Genomic DNA, 18610 nt, shown 5'->3' with positions numbered 1-18610 from the left:
GTTCCATACCAATTTTTCCTACACATACCCGCCCCCCCCCGTACTTCGCGGTGGGTCCCCCAGCAGAGTACAGCACTGATTTGATGGTAAGAGATTCTTTAAGGTCGCCCTCTTTTCTTCTTCGGTACTAACGGAGTCGGTACATTTTGAGGCGATTCATTATTTTTACCCTGGAATTCCGTCAGATCGGAAACATGATATCTACCGATTATATCATTAGGATTCGACAGTGAACCTGGGGTCTACAGATGGTAGTTCCATACCAATTCTTCCTACAACTTCAAGTTCTCGGCGAAAGTCCAATGATTATCTGCTATGTCAATTACCAATACGCAACTATGTAAGATTGCTTTCCCAATTCTAATTTCTACATCACATTCTCTATGGGTTTCGGAAGTCTCTCCAGTTACTACAATCAAGATCAATCTCTTAGTTAGGTTAGTGTTGCGGCTTCAATTAATAATTGTATATATGCATAATCAATTTTGTTAGGGTTGTAATTTTTGTAAATATTTATTTTTGTTCGTATTTTTAGATAGTCAACACTTTGTATTTTATTCTAGTTGTATTCAATTTTAATGTATTTATTTCTGTAGGTATAGATAAATATTAGTTTCTTAGAATAGGTAATGCAGCAATTTTAACGAAGAGGTCGGACCAGGTAGATCTCACAAAACCATTCATTAATGGAAAACCCAAGTCCGTCGCTACGTCATCACTTCGGAATGTACAGATAATACCTTAGGGGTACGTAGCGACGGCGAAGGGGTAATGTGCACGATAGGCGTTGCCTATTTTGTGCCAACGTTATTTAAACAACGCGAATTCAAATTTTTAGTATTCGAAAATCAATATTCAAGCTTAAACATTCAAATCAATTCACATTCAACAACAATTCAATTATCAACCAATATTCAATATACAATAAAATAGTAAGTGTACATAGTGTATTATATTGTACAAAATAAACCAAACAAACCAAAAAAGTGATTTATTCGTCAACAAAATCCGAAAGAATATATGGGGCAGTGAGCGAATACTGCAACCACCGAACAGTTAGGTTAGGGCGAATTCACGTTTTCGACACTATATGAAGTCGAACAATAGTATTGGCTGCCCCGTGTGGATAACCATTCTAAAACTGTGACGATTTTTGGATCCTGCTATAAACAACGAATTAATTCTATCCAGTTTTGATATTATTACCTCTTCGGGAACCTCACAACTCAACAACTAGCACGGAAGGCCATGTTCTTTTGGAGAGTGAGACGTTCAAATCTAAAGAACGTGCTGTAGGTTGGAGTCACTGACTCCATCGATAAACGTTTGTATTGTCAGTTAGTCTATGAACTCTCTTCTTATTGAACTTAAATTGTTGAAGAGTGGTGGGTGACCTACACATGACAATATTATACATTTTTGTAACAGAAAAGCAAAACAGGTATTTGCTACAAATAATGTGATATATGCTAGTTATAGGAATCAACAACAAAAATAACAATCAGAATATAAAAAATATAAAAGTTTTGACTACTATGCATATAACCGAATAGTTTTATAGGTACTTTTTTGTGATTAGAGGTGTCCCTTGTAAAACGCGATCGCGACAGCGCATCTAGCAGTATTTTGCATAACATAACTGGACGCTGTTGTACAAAACAGCTTGCAAGAAGCCCTGCTGCTTCAGTAGCAGAACGCTGTGTTATTACACTTTATGTACCGGTCGTCCAGGTTGTATTCGATTCCGATATAGATCTTTTTTGTTAACTTGTTAATTTATTTTTTCCAATTTATATTTTGACAGACACGCTGAAGATTTGAAATAGTTTGAACGAGATAAAATACGATTGAATTTGGAATTTTGTCACGATGTACTCAGATATAAGGAAAGAGCATATCTTTTATCATTTGTAATAAGTTGTGAATAGTTAGTTTCCAACAGATGTCCTCAAAAAGGGAAAAAGTACCTTTTGTATCAGGCGGAAATCGAACCATTGATACTTCTTGTAAAGTTCATCTATTCAGTTTTGATCCTGATAATTTTTCGATAGATAAATCTTAAGAGGATTCCTTGCTTTTCTGTGGATTTGATACGAAAGTAGATTTGTTGTTCGCAGCGTTGACAAAATTCTAAAGAATAAAACTGCTTTTGTGTATATAAGGTACAAGCTGTTTCTTCGACAGTGAAAAAGTAACAATTTCGTTTTACTGACAATTTCTACTATACAGCGTAAACGCTTAGTTTAGTTTGTATAACAAATAATTTATTAAATGAAAGTAAGTATAGTTCACACACATTCCTTAGATTAGCTAACGTACAACTCGACAAACGAATCTTGTGCCAGTTGACCACAATGGGAAGAGAGTGAATGCGAGTGTGTACAGCCAGAGGAACAAATAAACCTGATTTTGATATCGCCTGCGACATTGGTCATTTTTTACTGCACTTATTCTACGCAGGCTGTACACGATGATCACTACTCAACAACTTTTAGCTAGAATAGTTTCTATTTAATGGAGATCAAGCTACATGTTTTTCAGTTTCATATTCATATTCTACGATGACATAATATCAATGTTAATGTTACTGCTAAAATAATATATTTATGCATTTAGATTTTGCTGATGTTTTGTTCTGGTGAAANACAGCTATTATTTCTTCCGCGAAGCCCGAGAAATCGTCGTTAGTTAAATGCTTAATGAATAAGTAGACAATTTGAATTAACTATATAACCACAACAAATATTATTTTACTTTTATTCGCTAAACAATATTAAAACAAGAGCTTTAATAAAACTTTAATCACTTAATTCTTTAGATTTAGGAGCAATATAGAACACGTTTCCGTGCATTCGTTTGGAAATACAGCTATTATTTCTTCCGCGAAGCCCGAGAAATCGTCGTTAGTTAAATGCTTAATGAATAAGTAGACAATTTGAATTAACTATATAACCACAACAAATATTAAAAAATCGATTTCATCTGTCTTTGCATACCTATCATTGCTTGCGACCAAGTCTGAGACAATTATTAGTTATCACAATTAAGGAAGTGTTTTAAATATTGACAATCAGAACGCTTTATACATCTTCAATATTCACTTCTCAAGATCTAAAGTTACCGATATAGGTTCTTCATGTTCCTTACCATTTTTTTAACAGCTAGTGCAATTTTAGCAACTTTGGACAGACTTTGACCCGTCTATAGAACTCAACATAATATCCAGCACTCAAATATCTAGAGCTTTAATTCAGGCAGTTGACAACACTTCAGAATTATTTAATACTTGTTTCTGCCATGTTCAACAAGTTCTAAAAATTAATAAAGTAGATGTTTCAGCAAATTGTTGAAGACCTAGATGTAGAAAAATCCATTTCGAAATACGCATCACTTAAAAAAAATAATCTGGTCAGTTACTTAATCAAATCAACAACTACATGTATAACTTACGTAAATACATAAATTTTGGATTCAATAACTTCAAGTAGACAATTTGTTCATATTAGTAGAATGTTGCCACTTCGCTAATGACATATGGAAAAATAAAGACGTCATTCCTTGACACAATAGAAAGTATATTAAAAAATGGTATTTTGAAGGAACTTCAGTCTTCTTCAAAAAGAAAGTTGTTATTACAATTGTCGGTATACCTGAAAATGTTTGTTTTCAATAAAAACTACTCAAAACACCTTCCCTTCGACTATTTCATGCAATTTTATCATTATTTGATCATTTTAAGCCATTTGTAACAAGAATAAGTTACATTTTCGAAAAAACCGCGATTCGGAAGTTTTGCCGCTATTATTGTGAGTTTTGCCAAGAGAAAAACCAATCATGGAAAATCAGTCCCGAAAAACTGTACTATCACTTCGTACTATTAATAGTTATAATACAGAACTTGATATGAAACAGCCATCAGTATTTCGCAATTTTTCAAATTTTTGTATCATATAATATTTGTATGTCCACAACATGGATTGCATAATCATCTTGAAGGAATTTGTCGTAACAAATATTTAATGAAATAACCAACATTGACCATTTAATCACATTAAGTCATTTAGACGATCAAAAAAAAATTTTTCGTATGGAAGCGTTATGGCGAATAATGGATTACAGCTTTTAGAGATATGATGCTTACCTGAATATGTCGGATTAATGATTGGCGACGTGGTACCTATAATTAATAAGACTTGGAAGTGGAGAGGTAGAGAAATAAAATGTACAATAATGCATGACATTCCTGATGAAAAAACTGTAGGTAGTAAAATTGGAAAATTTTAGTAGTGAACATTACAAATTGTACTTGAGTATATTTAAAGAAAAATTAAAACGTAACAATTTCCTATTAGGTATTTACACTATGTAAGAGTTATTAGAACAATTGCGAATTGTGAATTTTGCAACAGAATGATAAAAAATCATGAAGAAATCTACTTTAATAATTTTCGAGAATTTGAAGATACATCTATATAATTAACGGAGATATGTTGATACTGTGCCAATCAATACAAGTGTATTGATACAAGTCAATAGCATTATGTACGCAAGAGAAATAGTAATTGTAGTCGAATGAAAGCAAGAGTTGCTACCATTTGGTGAAATTATAAAAATTTTAATTGTTATATGATAGCAGTAAAATAGAAATGTTTCTTTTAAAACACTATCGCAATTTTGCTGTTGGTCTAAGTAACATGCTGTTCATTTTTCACTAGGAATATTCTATAAAATATAAACTAAAAATAGAACATACTATGGAATATAATCTGTCTTTATAAATGACAGAGTCACGTGACCTCCGTGTGTATGCAACCAACAATACAAGGATATCCCTACATTATTTCTGACAAATTCTAGTAACGCCGTTTAAAAGTTGAGAAAAAGTTGCAACTAGTAGATATTTTATGAAATGCCAAACGAACTAAAATGTTTAGTAGTACCATATAAAATAGGAATAAGTTAAAATAAATGAGAGAGACATATTAGTAAGAATGAGTATTTTATTGTCTTTAATATATAGCCAAAACTTACAAGGAAGACACCGATTAATAAATGGCAGATAACAGTATTTTTAGTAACTAATTTGTAACCAGATTCATAGCGCTAATCTCAAATTAACAAATACACTATCGGTCACTAAAAATGAGGTCAGGTGACTCTCGATCATTTATGAAAGCGCTGCATATTGCTACAACAGTAAAACGGTCAACTTTGTGACGAGGCTGACTACTTTTCTTTGTTTTCAGTGACCATTAATTAGAATGCATTTGTAAAACTTCCAATAACATCGATGATAATATTCAGTTTTGACATTAGAACGCTAGTTCTAGATTTTACTTAATTACGTGAAGATAATAATAATGCTCAATATATACCGTAAACTTTCTCTTCTCTTTTTTTTAAATCAAACGAATTCAATTCATCATTAATTTTTTTTTATTTAGCATGTTTTAAAGTAATCGATGTACTATGAGTAAAGCTACAGTTTCCGGGGGAAACGGTAGCAGTGTAATGATGGAGCGGCCGTTGAAATTGAATGTGAGCGGCTCTTTGGTTGCGGTACACATTACCTCACAATAAGGCGGCCCGTCATTTTATTGACGGTCGTCATGGTGATAGTAGCATGTGTGTTTGTAGTCATTACAACAGTACCAGTTTGAATATTATTACCTTCATAAAGTTTAAATATAGTGAATGGGGATAAGTAATTATAATACCAATTGTACACCCCCGAATTATATTGCTGTGTATCTCACTACATTTCGTATTAGACAATTGATCATTGCAGGGCCTGTTTACATTCAACATCCCAAAAATGAAATTAGGCCGGACATTACCGTCACTATGTCATTTTATTTTCAGTGAAACAGTAAAAAAATACGCTGATTCTAAATTTCCTTATCCACAGTCTGATAAGTTGGGACAACTTTTCTTTTCTAATTTAATTAGTGAAAAAAATCGTTTTTTTAACTTTTGTGAATCTCCTCTTCCGTGCATTTTCCGCAAGATGTATCTTACTTATTTTCTATCTCCATTTAATTATCTTAAAAAATGGAAAAATGTGGAAGTCGCTAAGTGATTTTGTTTATTAATACATCGTAATCAAGCCAAAAAAATTAATTCTTTTTCACATTAAATATTTCGAGGAAAAAATACATAAAAGCATGAAATTTTCAGGAATTGTTGCTTATAACAATGTATGAATGTGTTTTAAATTTTAGTAAAATCGGTTACTAACTTTGCAAATATTAATCGACCGAATTTGATTTTTGTCATGCAATACGAAATACAAGATTCATTTTTAAATATTTTTTTTTTGCTGAAGCCATACCAGAAAATTTAAAAAACTATTTAACCTACTCCGTTGGAATTTTTGAAAAATATCGATTTGGACAGATTTTATAGTGATTCTCTTGACAACACCTTTGTTTACCTGACGTATAAAATCAATGTTATTAAATTACGATAAAAAATAAAAAATTATATGTTTTTTTACGACCGGTAACGAAGGTATTGTCAGAAATCGATATTTTTTAAAAATTCCAACGGGATATTAAATTTGAATAGCTTTCCGAATTTTGAGGTTTGGTTTCACTAGGAAAAAATATTAAAAAAATAAATGCCGTATTTTGTAAGTAAAGGAAAAATTCCATCGCTTATTATTCGTAAAGTTAATAACCGATCTTTTAAAAATTTGGAGCTCTTTCATGTAGTCTTTATAACCAACAATTCGGAAATTAATTTTTCTGATTTTGAACACGATTTCTTAATAAACAAAAGCACCTAGCGACTTCTAACCAGCACCACACTTTAGACGATTATATAACGAAATTCAGAGTCAACGTATTTCTTTACTATTTTACCAAAAATAAAATTACATCGTAATGAGATTATCTTGCTTCCTTGACTGAGCTAAAATTTGAGAATAAATAATAAACTATACAATATAACTAAACACTGTAAATTAAATTTATGAAACAAATAACAATGTATCTGACTCTAAAAATCTGGTGCATCGGCGAGATAATGAAACGACCTTTTTGCTGGTACCTACCAGATGTGAAATCCGCTGAAAAGTGTCTTACTTTAAATTTGTGATTTACGCTGTAGTATTGGTAACGCCATATAACGGCCGCTCTATTATGGCACCGCTATCCTAGGAAACCATAAGTTTACTCACTATTATTGAACCTACTCAAATGCCAACTCTCTGTCTAAATTTAAATTGGATATCAGCAGTTGCTCTCTAAATTAACTTAGGACAATACATTCAAGGTAAAGATCAATAATAAGTGTTTTATTTAAATGTTGCCTTAACAATAACTTTCAACAAGCCAACTCCATTTTATAAATATATATTCACGAAGTGTTCTTAAACTATTCGTGGTTGAATACAAGGGTTGCTTAGTGCAGTTTAACGTATGAACGTTTCTAAGTTTTCACGTTGTTATCGCAAGTTGAACTTATAACCTCATATTATAGTTCGCGAAATAATTATAATATTATTTTCTTTTATTTTTGGTGAATCTATCAACACCAATGTTAAAGAAGAAATGTCTATCCTCAAAAATTTTGCCCTTTTTGGTTTGTTCATTTTCTACCATTTCTGTAGAAGTAGGCTGTTCCCTTTCTGTTATTGCAGAAACAACAAATAATTTGTTTGACCTAGGATACTGAACTTGAGAACGAATAGATATCCTGGGATAGAAATGCTTTCTTTCCTTCCTAACTAATTGGTCAGGAGGGCCCCAATGGTACTGCGGTTTAAGTAGATGTATAAAAAAATTTTTCTTTTCAATATTAATGAGGTAGTACCAAATGCACGTAAACAGACCAAAACAGAAAATCGCCAAGTAAAATAATCCTGCATTAAATCTGACTCTTCGAATTTCCTTTTCATTGTTTTCAATAATGTCATTGTAAATACTCAAAAGATACCTGTTTAGCCACATTAGAATGTTACAAACAAACAAAAGTATAGGAATAAGAGCCCACATCATTCTCAGGAATTTAACTGGAGGCTCTCCCGTATAAAACAGTATATCATCAGTAAGTCGAGAAACCCCATATACATAGAATAATATGATGGCTTCTATATTAAGGCACAAACCAACTATATATTCAGTATACACCGCTTGAGTTACCGGAATCCATTCTCTTACTGATTCTAATCTGCCATAAAGACCCATTGAAGTAGCAGCCATTAATGTACAAGAGATAATCCAAACATAAAATCGAAAGTTCTGAAGTTTAGGAAAGAAGTCGAATAGACTTAGTATAATTCCGTAAGCACACATTGTCATCCCAATGATGTCGTTTAAAAATAATGACATGAAATACAGTATGAATAAAATAGAAGGAGAATCAATATACGAAAACAGTTCTGGTATCATTGCCTGATAAATACCTCTACCTGGCACAACAACACACTCCATACAGCACCCGATTGCTCTTGCAAGAGTGCCAGTGAGGCAATAAAAAAATAATGTCATGAAAATTCCGTACAGGGCAATAAAGAGTGTTATTATCATACAGTCCATTCCGACTCCTCTACCGCTTGTGCTGTAAGCCGCGAACGTCATATATCCAGAAGGTATAATAAGGCCCAAATTAATAACACAAAACCAGACACTAAGCCAAACGTCTGCAATATGTGTTATACTTGAATAATCAATTTCAAGTAAATGATAGATCCCATCTTCGTAACCTTCAAGAGTGAAGATAATTATAAAACTAACTACACAAATAGACAGCTGGCAAATAAAAGTGATGTTCAAAGAATATCCTAGTCCTCTGATACCTCTGAATGAAAGAAGCCAAACTACGAACCAAATGATTCCAATGACGATGAAGACTTTTATTTGAGGATAGTGTACGTGATCAGTAGCTCCGTAGGTGTTATAGTAAGCGTATTGGAAAGGATATGCAATAATTCCCAATTTTGTACAATTCATTCCCATGAAGGAACGAACACATTCATCATTAACTTTTCCTCTAATTTTGTAATCATAACACCAGCTGGTGTTTTTGTCATCACATTTGTCATACATGCTTTTGTCAGACATGAGATCAAGAAACTGAGCAATAAATCTTGAATACTCTGAAGACTGTTTCGCCTGATGGAAAACATTTATGGCTAACACTGATACGCAAAATCCGAGGAAGAAAGGTGACATCCGATACATCTGACTGCTTGATTTTTTTGTATATCTTCCAAGAAATATCTCCACGTATATTATTGGAATCCCAATGAGAATAGTAGTGAATATATAAATTATGAGAAAACCACCTCCAGAAATAAAGAGACTATGTGTAAAGAGGTACTGAATAAAGCTACTATCATTTGCCATCAGGACACTGAACAAAATATACTGATATCGTGTAGCAAAATAATCCTCTGTTCTCGGGATATATGTAGATCCATTACGAATTCGTTTGTGTTTTACTTGTTTTAGTTTAGTATCTGCGAGGAACACATCTTCGTTGTCGTCTGTCTTTTTTTTGTCGGTGTAGGAACGATTAACAATATTGAAATAGTCGGTACTCATAATCTATCCAAGGCACTATCCAAAAATGAAAACCAGAATAAGTGATAGCTTCCTTTTGTAAACGAGGACTTACGTATCTTTGTTATGTATTCGTTTGTTAATAATACCACGTGTTCTTGCCAATTCTGTAAATGGAATAGATAAATATCAGTCTGACCTTTTTCAATTGTTCTGCTACAGTTTGTATAACATAACAACTACGACAGTAGTTAAACGGCTATTTTTAAAAAAATGCTATAATTAAATTTTAACCAATAATTTATTTCTCGTTTAAATGAGTTGCTTCAAAGTGATAATTCATTAACTAAAACTGTACAAAACTAAAACTTGATTTTAATTATACACATCAGTGCAACCTGATAAATAACATCACTGAAGGGATTACTAACATTATTAATGTCCTTCGGAGTCAAGAAATTTCTGTAGCATACTACGGTCACTCAGAGGAATTACCTTTTAAGAAAATCTCTCTTTATACTTATAAGGTATTAGGTGCTTAGGTAATTAAAGAAGGGGTAACACTTCTGTGCCTTAACTTTTTCGGAAACTGAACTATCTTTCTTGGAAATGGCTATGGTGGCTCAATTATGAATAACACATGAAAAAATAGAGGGTCTTTTGTAAAATAAATGGTTTATAGGTGCATCTTACATAACACAAACAAGTTTAATCTACACCTACAGGTTTCATAGTCATGTCACTACATTGAACTGGAAAGAACGTTCCTTGGCTGTTTTGTAATATCGTATTAGCAGTATATACGAGGGTGGATTGATAAGTTTCCGGCCTGACCAAGAAAAACAAGGTTTTTAAAAATTTTTTTTTTTTATTTCTCAACATAATCTCCTCCAAGGCTGATACATTTCTCATAGCNTTAGAAAAAATTCACTACTGCAACCCAAATTTTAAAAAATTTCTACAAAAAAAAATGAATGCGAGTATCAAAACATTTACCAGCAATAGTCATATCTCTTCTTGTCCCAGTTTCGTTTCCAACAAAAAACTTTTACCAGTTATAGTTAGGCTAAAGTGACACCAAAATTGAGCTTTATAATTTGTACAGGACGTTTAGACAAAAAGTCCAAAGATTAAAAACTTCAAACACCTACCATATTTTATTTTATCATTGTATTCATCTTATTATCCTCTTTTGATAGATTTGGATATTTTCTATTGCTTTATTTGACAACTTTAGTTGTTTGACAATTGATAGCTACCGGAAATGTTAAAAATCAAACCTCGTCTTCAGTAAACAGTAAATTTATCTGTGTTTATGGAGAATGCAATGAAACTATAGAAAAGACATGAAGATTAGCAGTATATATAAGTAAACGTATTTATAATTTTTTTTTTTATTTTAAAACTAATAGTTACCTGTTATTACGTGTTTTAAATAGTGGAAAACAATATATAATTCATAAACTTCTTTTTCTAGTAAAAGTCCACCAAATTTATTATTTACAATGACATTAAATGACGGGATTATTTGTCAAGAACAGAAATGAAGTATGATTGATTATGATATAACTCAACTTTTTCAATAATTATCCATCCGTAAGTAAAACTATAAATAACTGTTCATCTGATCCTTCGTGACTTTCTCGCTTTATCAAAATTAGGAATCACTAACTTCCATAACCCGGTATTGATGAATGACTGTTTTGGATTATGATTTTAAACCAAGTCACGATATGTGTGTATGTTTCATTTTCGATTACACGGGATATTTTCAGGGCTCTCCTGATATTAGCAGTTATTCTAATTCGATACAAAGTGAGTACAACTTCCGTATGTACATGTTGATATGGAGCGTCATATATCTGGTGATGGGGGTAAATGAAAGGATCACTTTTGTGGGGTCTAGAGTACAAGCACCCAGGGATCAAAAGTTATGGTGAACCAAAGTTACCACATACTCCCATTACATTCAGTGGTAGGGTCTGTATTAGCGAATTTAATTTTTAAATAAGAAATCAGTTTTACTCATGCTTGCAAAAGGGTAAGTATTGTTAGTAACAACATGAAAATTATTATCTCTCAAAATACCAGTGGTCACAATTCCGACAGCTAAACTCTCGTCTAAAATTTATATTACTCTCCACTAATATTAGGCTCAATACAATGGCATCTTCGATCTCCCATAACTTTTGATCTCTGAGTTCCTGTACCCCAGACTACTACTAATGTGTCCTAAATCTTCCCCTACACCTACAATAAATTAGTAGGCGCCCCACTATCAATGAAGTACATATACGGAATGGCTGATTCCGAGTGTCTCACTATGATGGTATGGTGTATAAAGAGAGAAAAAGGGAGTTTAGAATGTTTTCATTCAGTTGGTGGGGCGGTGTCTCAAGCCATAATATTATGCAGGGCTATCCAACGTTTACTTTCTGAAGAGTGTAAGTATGGGTCTCCTAACACTATTTACAGTTTTCGTTAGCCCAAATTCTGTCTCTCTGTTTATCAACTTCGCCATTTTATATCTGACAGTTAGTAAATACCCACTTTCCGCAATTTTATGCCTCCATTTTGAACCGATAATAGGTAGAGACCTCCGGTTTACACCAAGAATTTACCGTTTTTATATTCTTTTCAACGATGTATCATAAGTGGGGGGGTTGCTATTTAATAAACAAAGGTTGATGGGGCTGGAACCTCTCCGTTACGAGACATCAAAATTTCGACTCTTGTGAAGAATAGTTTTTTTTTAATCAAGGCACGCTGTCAAACTTTCGTTGCCCTATAAACAGGCATTCAAAAGTTATTCAGCCGTTTCCAGACTTTTGGATTACTTTTTATAGTTTTACCAGTACTCGATTTTTCTTAAAAGAAAACACAAAAGCTTATTGTGTTAGATTAGGTTAGGTTATGTTTATTTAAAGTTAAAGTTGAGATAGATTATTTTGTCTTCTTTTGTAATATCAGAATTGTAACATTCACCCTCTGGGCTTCCTTTTCTTCGTCTCTCACCTTGAAATACATTTTTAATGTTGATCTTGAGTCTTCAAGAGGTGTATTTTTTTGCGAAAGCATGGTTACTTATTACTAAATTTTAATCTATAAATTATTATTAGATTGGTAGATACCATAAAAACTAAGCATCCTTGTGTATATTGTATTTGATCTTTGTTCCAGGGCCTTTCTTCGTATACTGTGTGTATGTTGTCCACGTCAAATAAGGCGTAAATATCAGGGTGGATTTCGTGCGAAATCTAATCAGGTATGTTCGTAAGTAATAATTACCATATTTTTCTCACATTGCTACGTGTTTTCTCAAAGATTAAAATAAACATACACTTCTCATATGGAATGATTAGCATAATAATATGTTCAATGACGCAAGGATTAACATGTAAGAGCGTTTTGCATATGACGTATTAAATGAAGTATACTTAAATATGGTAAAATCAAAACGACTCAAGAATTAACCGAAGATCATAAGAAGATGCAAAGAAGCTTGCATTACCTAATGAACTACGATTAAAGTCGCATAAAGACTGAGGCTATTTTGAATTTTTAGAAATGTCTATAACAAAAATTGTTTGACAGGTAGGAAGCTAGGTGGTAATTACGTTTACCGTGAGACAATCACACTAAGTAGTGTAGTAATTCGTTCAGGAAAGTACATTGTGCAAATAATTATTATTATTAAAATTTATTAGTTCTTCTAATTTTCCAGAAAAATAAATCTATAAATTAAAACCACCATCAATATTAATGGGAGTGGCGAATAGAGTATAACTTTTGTTATACCCTTAATTACAATAACACTTTTTTGAATAACAACCGCGTTTCGGTCTCTTGTATGTAGACGTTATTAACGCAAGGCTTCTCTTAAGGTTACATTTCTTTAGAAGCTAATGAGTTTATTCCTTCATTTGTAATGTTGCAGTAGATATTATCGAGGATGATCATTTTAACTAAAATAATTTAACTGTCGGCCACTTCCGGGTATACCGTAGGTTAGTGCCAATTTTAACGGAGATATGTTGATACTGTGCCAATCAATACAAGTGTATCAATACAAGTCAATAGCATTATGTACGCAAGAGAAATAGTAATTGTAGTCGAATGAAAGCAAGAGTTGCTACCATTTGGTGAAATTATAAAAATTTTAATTGTTATATGATAGCAGTAAAATAGAAATGTTTCTTTTAAAACACTATCGCAATTTTGCTGTTGGTCTAAGTAACATGCTGTTCATTTTTCACTAGGAATATTCTATAAAATATAAACTAAAAATAGAACATACTATGGAATATAATCTGTCTTTATAAATGACAGAGTCANCAGGACGTTCAGACAAAAAGTCCAAAGATTAAAAACTTCAAACACCTACCATATTTTATTTTATCATTGTATTCATCTTATTATCCTCTTTTGATAGATTTGGATATTTTCTATTGCTTTATTTGACAACTTTAGTTGTTTGACAATTGATAGCTACCGGAAATGTTAAAAATCAAACCTCGTCTTCAGTAAACAGTAAATTTATCTGTGTTTATGGAGAATGCAATGAAACTATAGAAAAGACATGAAGAAGATTTAATGAATGTATACTTATTTAGTTTTAGTAAGGGAAAGTTTGAAAGAATTAAGAGTAATTAAACGGAATTTGGCTCTTTAAGTAATGTTTTTTGTTGCAAACTCACGTGCTTCTTCACATCGATTACACATTACATTACATTCGACGGACTCAGGGATGGTGAGGACTCCAGTCAAGCACTATCACGCGCCTTGAAGTTTAAAGCTGCGAAACAAGCTTCCAAAGGCCCTGTAAGCGAGAAGCAGAAATCGATGACAGTATAATTACAAAATAAGGTGTCATGCAGCTCATCAGGAAATGTGTAATTGATGTTAAGAAAGTCAATGCTTTTTTAAGATTAGACGGTGCTAACTCATTATTTATAGAAGACTCTATAAACCAGCACAATGTTAAAATGGTTATCGACAGAGGGGTATCCAATACCATCGTTCAGTACCCCGAGACGAAAGCGTCATCACTTTCTGCAAATTTATTAGAACTAGTGAATTGGTCAACTAACCAACTCAATCACCAAGTCAAAAATTGAAAGAACTTCTAGGTCGCTTTCAACACGTCTTCGCCTTTCTGATCAAGACCTTAGTAGGAGCAATATAGCATACCACCACATCAACACTGAAACGGTAAGGGCCATCAAGCAACTACCTAGAGGAGTTCCTTGACCAAAGCTAGAGGAAGTCAATAACCTTATAAAAGGCATGCATGAAAAAGGGGTGACGAAACCATCTCAAGGTTCTTTGTGTGAACTACAGGAAGCTGTACGATCTGATGCAGGTCAGCTACCCAATACACCGAATCGATGACATACTAGACGGTCTAGCTGAAACTAAAGGTTCTCAGGAAACACAGACTGTTGCTCAAAAGCTTTTCATTGGTTGTATTAGTCGATATGGAGTGCCAATGGAATTGCATTCCGATCAAGGCAATCGAATCCCGTCATCGAAAGTATATCGAATCGGCTTTGTTCTCTAATAGGCATTACTAAAACGAATTCTACGCCCTTATATTCACAGTCTGATGGAATGGTTGTTCGATTTAACACTACTCTGGAGACCAACTTAAGAAGCATCATCAACAAGCATTTACACATACCACTATTCCTCCTCGCTTATACATCCGTCATCCATGGAAGAACTGGAAAAACACCAGAAACACTCGGGAAAGAACTGAGGTTGCTAGTGGACATGATGTTTGGTCGTCCTGGAGACTCCAATACCTTCAGATGAATACGGGGGCGAACTACAAAGACGACTAAAAGTTATCTGTAGTGCTGTGCATGCGAATCTGTGATTTGAAGATGATCGGATGAAGACCATATAATCCGCCAAGGCGTAAGGCACTTTCCCCGAAACTATGTTCTGGAGGATCAGGCAACCCAACGTACAAAGAAGACTTGGTTTCTAGAGGAGATATACTGGAACATTTTAGAACACGGTCAGCCTCTAAATATAGTTGTCGCGAGATCGAGTTACAGGGTGATACAAAGCGAAGAAAGAAAGAGCGAAAAAGTGACAAAGTATTCAAATAGTGGTGAACTGACAACTGATTAGTAAGAGAAGTGTTAATAATATAGCAAATAGTTAAATAAAATTGGTAATATTGCGAAAAGGCGTGTAACTAATTAAGTTAAAGATTTTCCAAAATAAAGAGATCTAATTGAGGTATGTACTATGTAAAAATTTAAACTTGACCAGCATATTTAAGTTTACAGGATGTTACAATCATCTTGTTTCGAAGATTCATATGCGTCAATAAAATTTTCTGGAAATTAATTTTTGTCTATTTGAGTTATAGTTTTCATTTCTGGAACTAGATCATCTTCGGACGTACCATCGAACTCTGTAATTCTTCGTTCACTTTTTCTGAAGATAGATCGCTTTCGTCTGAATTGACTCCGAAATTATTCATCTGTTCCTTCAGTTCTTTTTGCTGTTACTTTTTGTGATGCCTATATTTTTACTTTTCTCTTGTTCCTTCAATGTTGCAGTGTAACTGGCCGATGTAATCACTTCAATTCCTGGGAAAACTCTTCTTCTTCTTTTTGAATGACGTCTCGTCTTGTTACATTTATTAGCAGTTCTTCAATTCCTACAAAACGCCTTGAGATACTAGCAAGTTCACTGTTCGGCAAATGTTGGGCGGAGGAATTCCAATCATGTAATAACGATTTTCTTGGGAATTGTAGTCTTTTCCTTACCCATAGCATAAAGTATATCGTCATCCTGGGATACAGTAATAGATGCGATTGCATTATTTTGGTCCTGAGTTTGTCTTAATTCTGAAGTAGATCGAGAAGTTTAAAGAAATAATGTTTTCATTGTTTTCAAATATTTTTCATACCTGAAGTCTCATCAGGACCTTATTGCTGTTGATTTTCTCAATGTCTAAAGGCGCCAGTATCAAAAGATGTCTTTGAAGCAGTATTTCTATTCAGAAGAGAATTTGCAGCTGTTACAAAGTCGTTGATAATAATTTGCAGTAATATTTCCGTCCATATTTCCCTTATTAATTTTGAAAACGGTTGCTTGGAACGAAACAGAGCAATCTTTATATATATGTTCTTACGTTCTTACTGTTCATTGTTATTCATTCCAGTTTGCAGCAGCAGTAAGAATAATAAGATACAAATCATTAGAATGAAGTAATCGATTATTTAATAATAAAACACTAACTAACGGCAACTGTAAAAAAAAACCGTAACTGAAAGGCGAAATCCACCCCCTTTATAGAGTTCCAAGGTCACGGTCATTACGTCGGAAAAATAATTTCTTTACACCAGTGGGATTAATTCGTCAAGTTGAAACCTTATGGACCTTTTCGTCCTACTTAAATAAAGCAATTCGCTACAAGAAGCGTTAACTTCTCCATGTCGTTGTTTCATTAAAAGCACACAAACCTAAGTTTAATTTACAGATACCCATTATGGAAAATTTTAAGTCTGAATATTGACACTTCAACACTAAGATTATCGTGTACGAATCTAATTCTAATGAAGTGTTCAAGTTTTGACGTTACATGTAACTTAAGTATTACACATTCGTTGATGAGAAAGTATTGAAACTAATCTTCCTTTGGAACTAAACCGCTGTGAAACTATATATATACCGGGTGTCTCATGGTGACCACCCATTAGAATGTTTCGATAATTTGTTCGGCTCAAATTTTGAAAATTTGTACAATGGCGTTATTGGGTATGCTCCTCCTCAATTAAAATAACGGGTTATATGTACGAGGGTGGATTGATAAGTTTCCGGCCTGACCAAGAAAAACAAGGTTTTTAAAAATTTTTTTTTTTTATTTCTCAACATAATCTCCTCCAAGGCTGATACATTTCTCATAGCGGTGTTCCAGTCTATTAATGCCATCTCTATAGACTGATTCGTCAAGCTCCTCAAAATAACCATTTACAGCTTCGATTACTTCTTCATTGTCCGCAAATCTCTTACCGCCAAGCCATTTTTTGAGATTAGGGAACAGAAAATAGTCACTCGGGGCTAGGTCTGGAGAGTAAGGAGGGTGCGGCATCAATTCAAACTTTAGATCGTTGATTTTAGCCGTCGCAACGATTGACGTGTGCGCTGGTGCGTTATCGTGATGAAACAAGATTTTTTTCTTCGCCAGATGAGGTCGTTTAATTTTCACCTCGTGGCTCAAACGTTGCAATAAGTCTGCGTAGTATTGACCAGTGATAGTATTACCCTTTGCAAGGTAATCAATGTATATAATACCTCTTGCATCCCAAAAAACAGTAGCCATAACCTTGTTCGCCGAAAAAATTGTTTTTGCCTTCTTTGGAGTTGGTTCCCCTGGTCCAATCCACTGTTTAGACTGTTCTTTGGTTTCAGGAGTGTAGTGGTGGACCCACGTTTCGTCAACGGTTACGAATCGACGCAAAAATTCGCTTGGATTACGCTTATACAATGACAAATTTGCGGTAGAAATGTTTTTTCGAATCAATTTTTGGTCGACTGTTAGCAAACGCGGCACCCATCTTGCACAGAGCTTTTCCATATGCAAATGTTGGTGCAAAATATGTTGCACACGTTCATATGACATCTTACAGGTCTCAGCTATCTCACGCACTTTCAATCTGCGGTCTCCCAGCACTATTTGATGAATTTTTTCGATCATATCTGGAGTTGTGACCTCAACGGGGCGTCCTGAGCGAGGCCCATCAGAGGTGCTCACACGACCCTTTTTAAACTCGGAAACCCACTGCTTAACGGTTGAATATGACGGGGAGGATGTCCCCAGTGTTGAGTCCATCTCTTTTTTAATTTCCTTCGGCGTTAACCCCTTCAAATAAAAGTATTTGATGACAGCACGATTTTCCTGCTTTTCCATTTTTACGAAAACCACAGAGGCGTCTTGTTCAGCGTGCTGTCAAACCTACACTAGCAAGGAGATCGGGCTGAAACTATAGCTACAAGCTATCCAAGGATGGTACTATAGAATGTCACCTCAAGGTAGGCCTAGTGGCGTCATCTCTTGGTTAGGCCGGAAACTTATCAATCCA

At 33.8% G+C, this 18610-nt stretch overlaps 2 protein-coding genes and 1 long non-coding RNA gene across 3 annotated transcripts in view; 1 reads left to right on the top strand and 2 right to left on the bottom strand.

The window, feature by feature from the left end:
* Positions 1 to 18610, top strand: part of LOC108736200 (dopamine receptor 2) — a 121522-nt gene that overhangs the window by 97912 nt on the left and 5000 nt on the right. The window contains exon 4 of the mRNA XM_025977712.1: positions 12687 to 12771. Coding sequence (XP_025833497.1) covers positions 12687 to 12771 — 85 coding nt within the window. The remainder of the gene's footprint in view (positions 1 to 12686; positions 12772 to 18610) is intronic.
* Positions 1976 to 3526, bottom strand: LOC108736201. Its single transcript, XR_001937695.1, has 3 exons — positions 3451 to 3526; positions 3148 to 3390; positions 1976 to 2130 (listed from the first exon to the last, which is right to left on the bottom strand). It is a non-coding gene; the product is annotated as an uncharacterized LOC108736201 (long non-coding RNA).
* On the bottom strand, positions 7404 to 11089 carry LOC108736198 (sodium- and chloride-dependent GABA transporter 1-like). The gene is made up of 2 exons (XM_018468545.1): positions 10923 to 11089; positions 7404 to 9673 (listed from the first exon to the last, which is right to left on the bottom strand). Exon 2 carries the CDS (start codon positions 9546 to 9548, stop codon positions 7503 to 7505), a length of 2046 nt encoding a protein of 681 aa, XP_018324047.1. The 5' UTR covers positions 9549 to 9673; positions 10923 to 11089; the 3' UTR covers positions 7404 to 7502.

This window comes from Agrilus planipennis, unplaced genomic scaffold, assembly GCF_000699045.2.
Source record: "Agrilus planipennis isolate EAB-ADULT unplaced genomic scaffold, Apla_2.0 scaffold125, whole genome shotgun sequence".
Taxonomy (NCBI): Eukaryota; Metazoa; Arthropoda; class Insecta; order Coleoptera; family Buprestidae; genus Agrilus; species Agrilus planipennis.
This window is presented reverse-complemented; position numbering and strand designations above follow the sequence as displayed.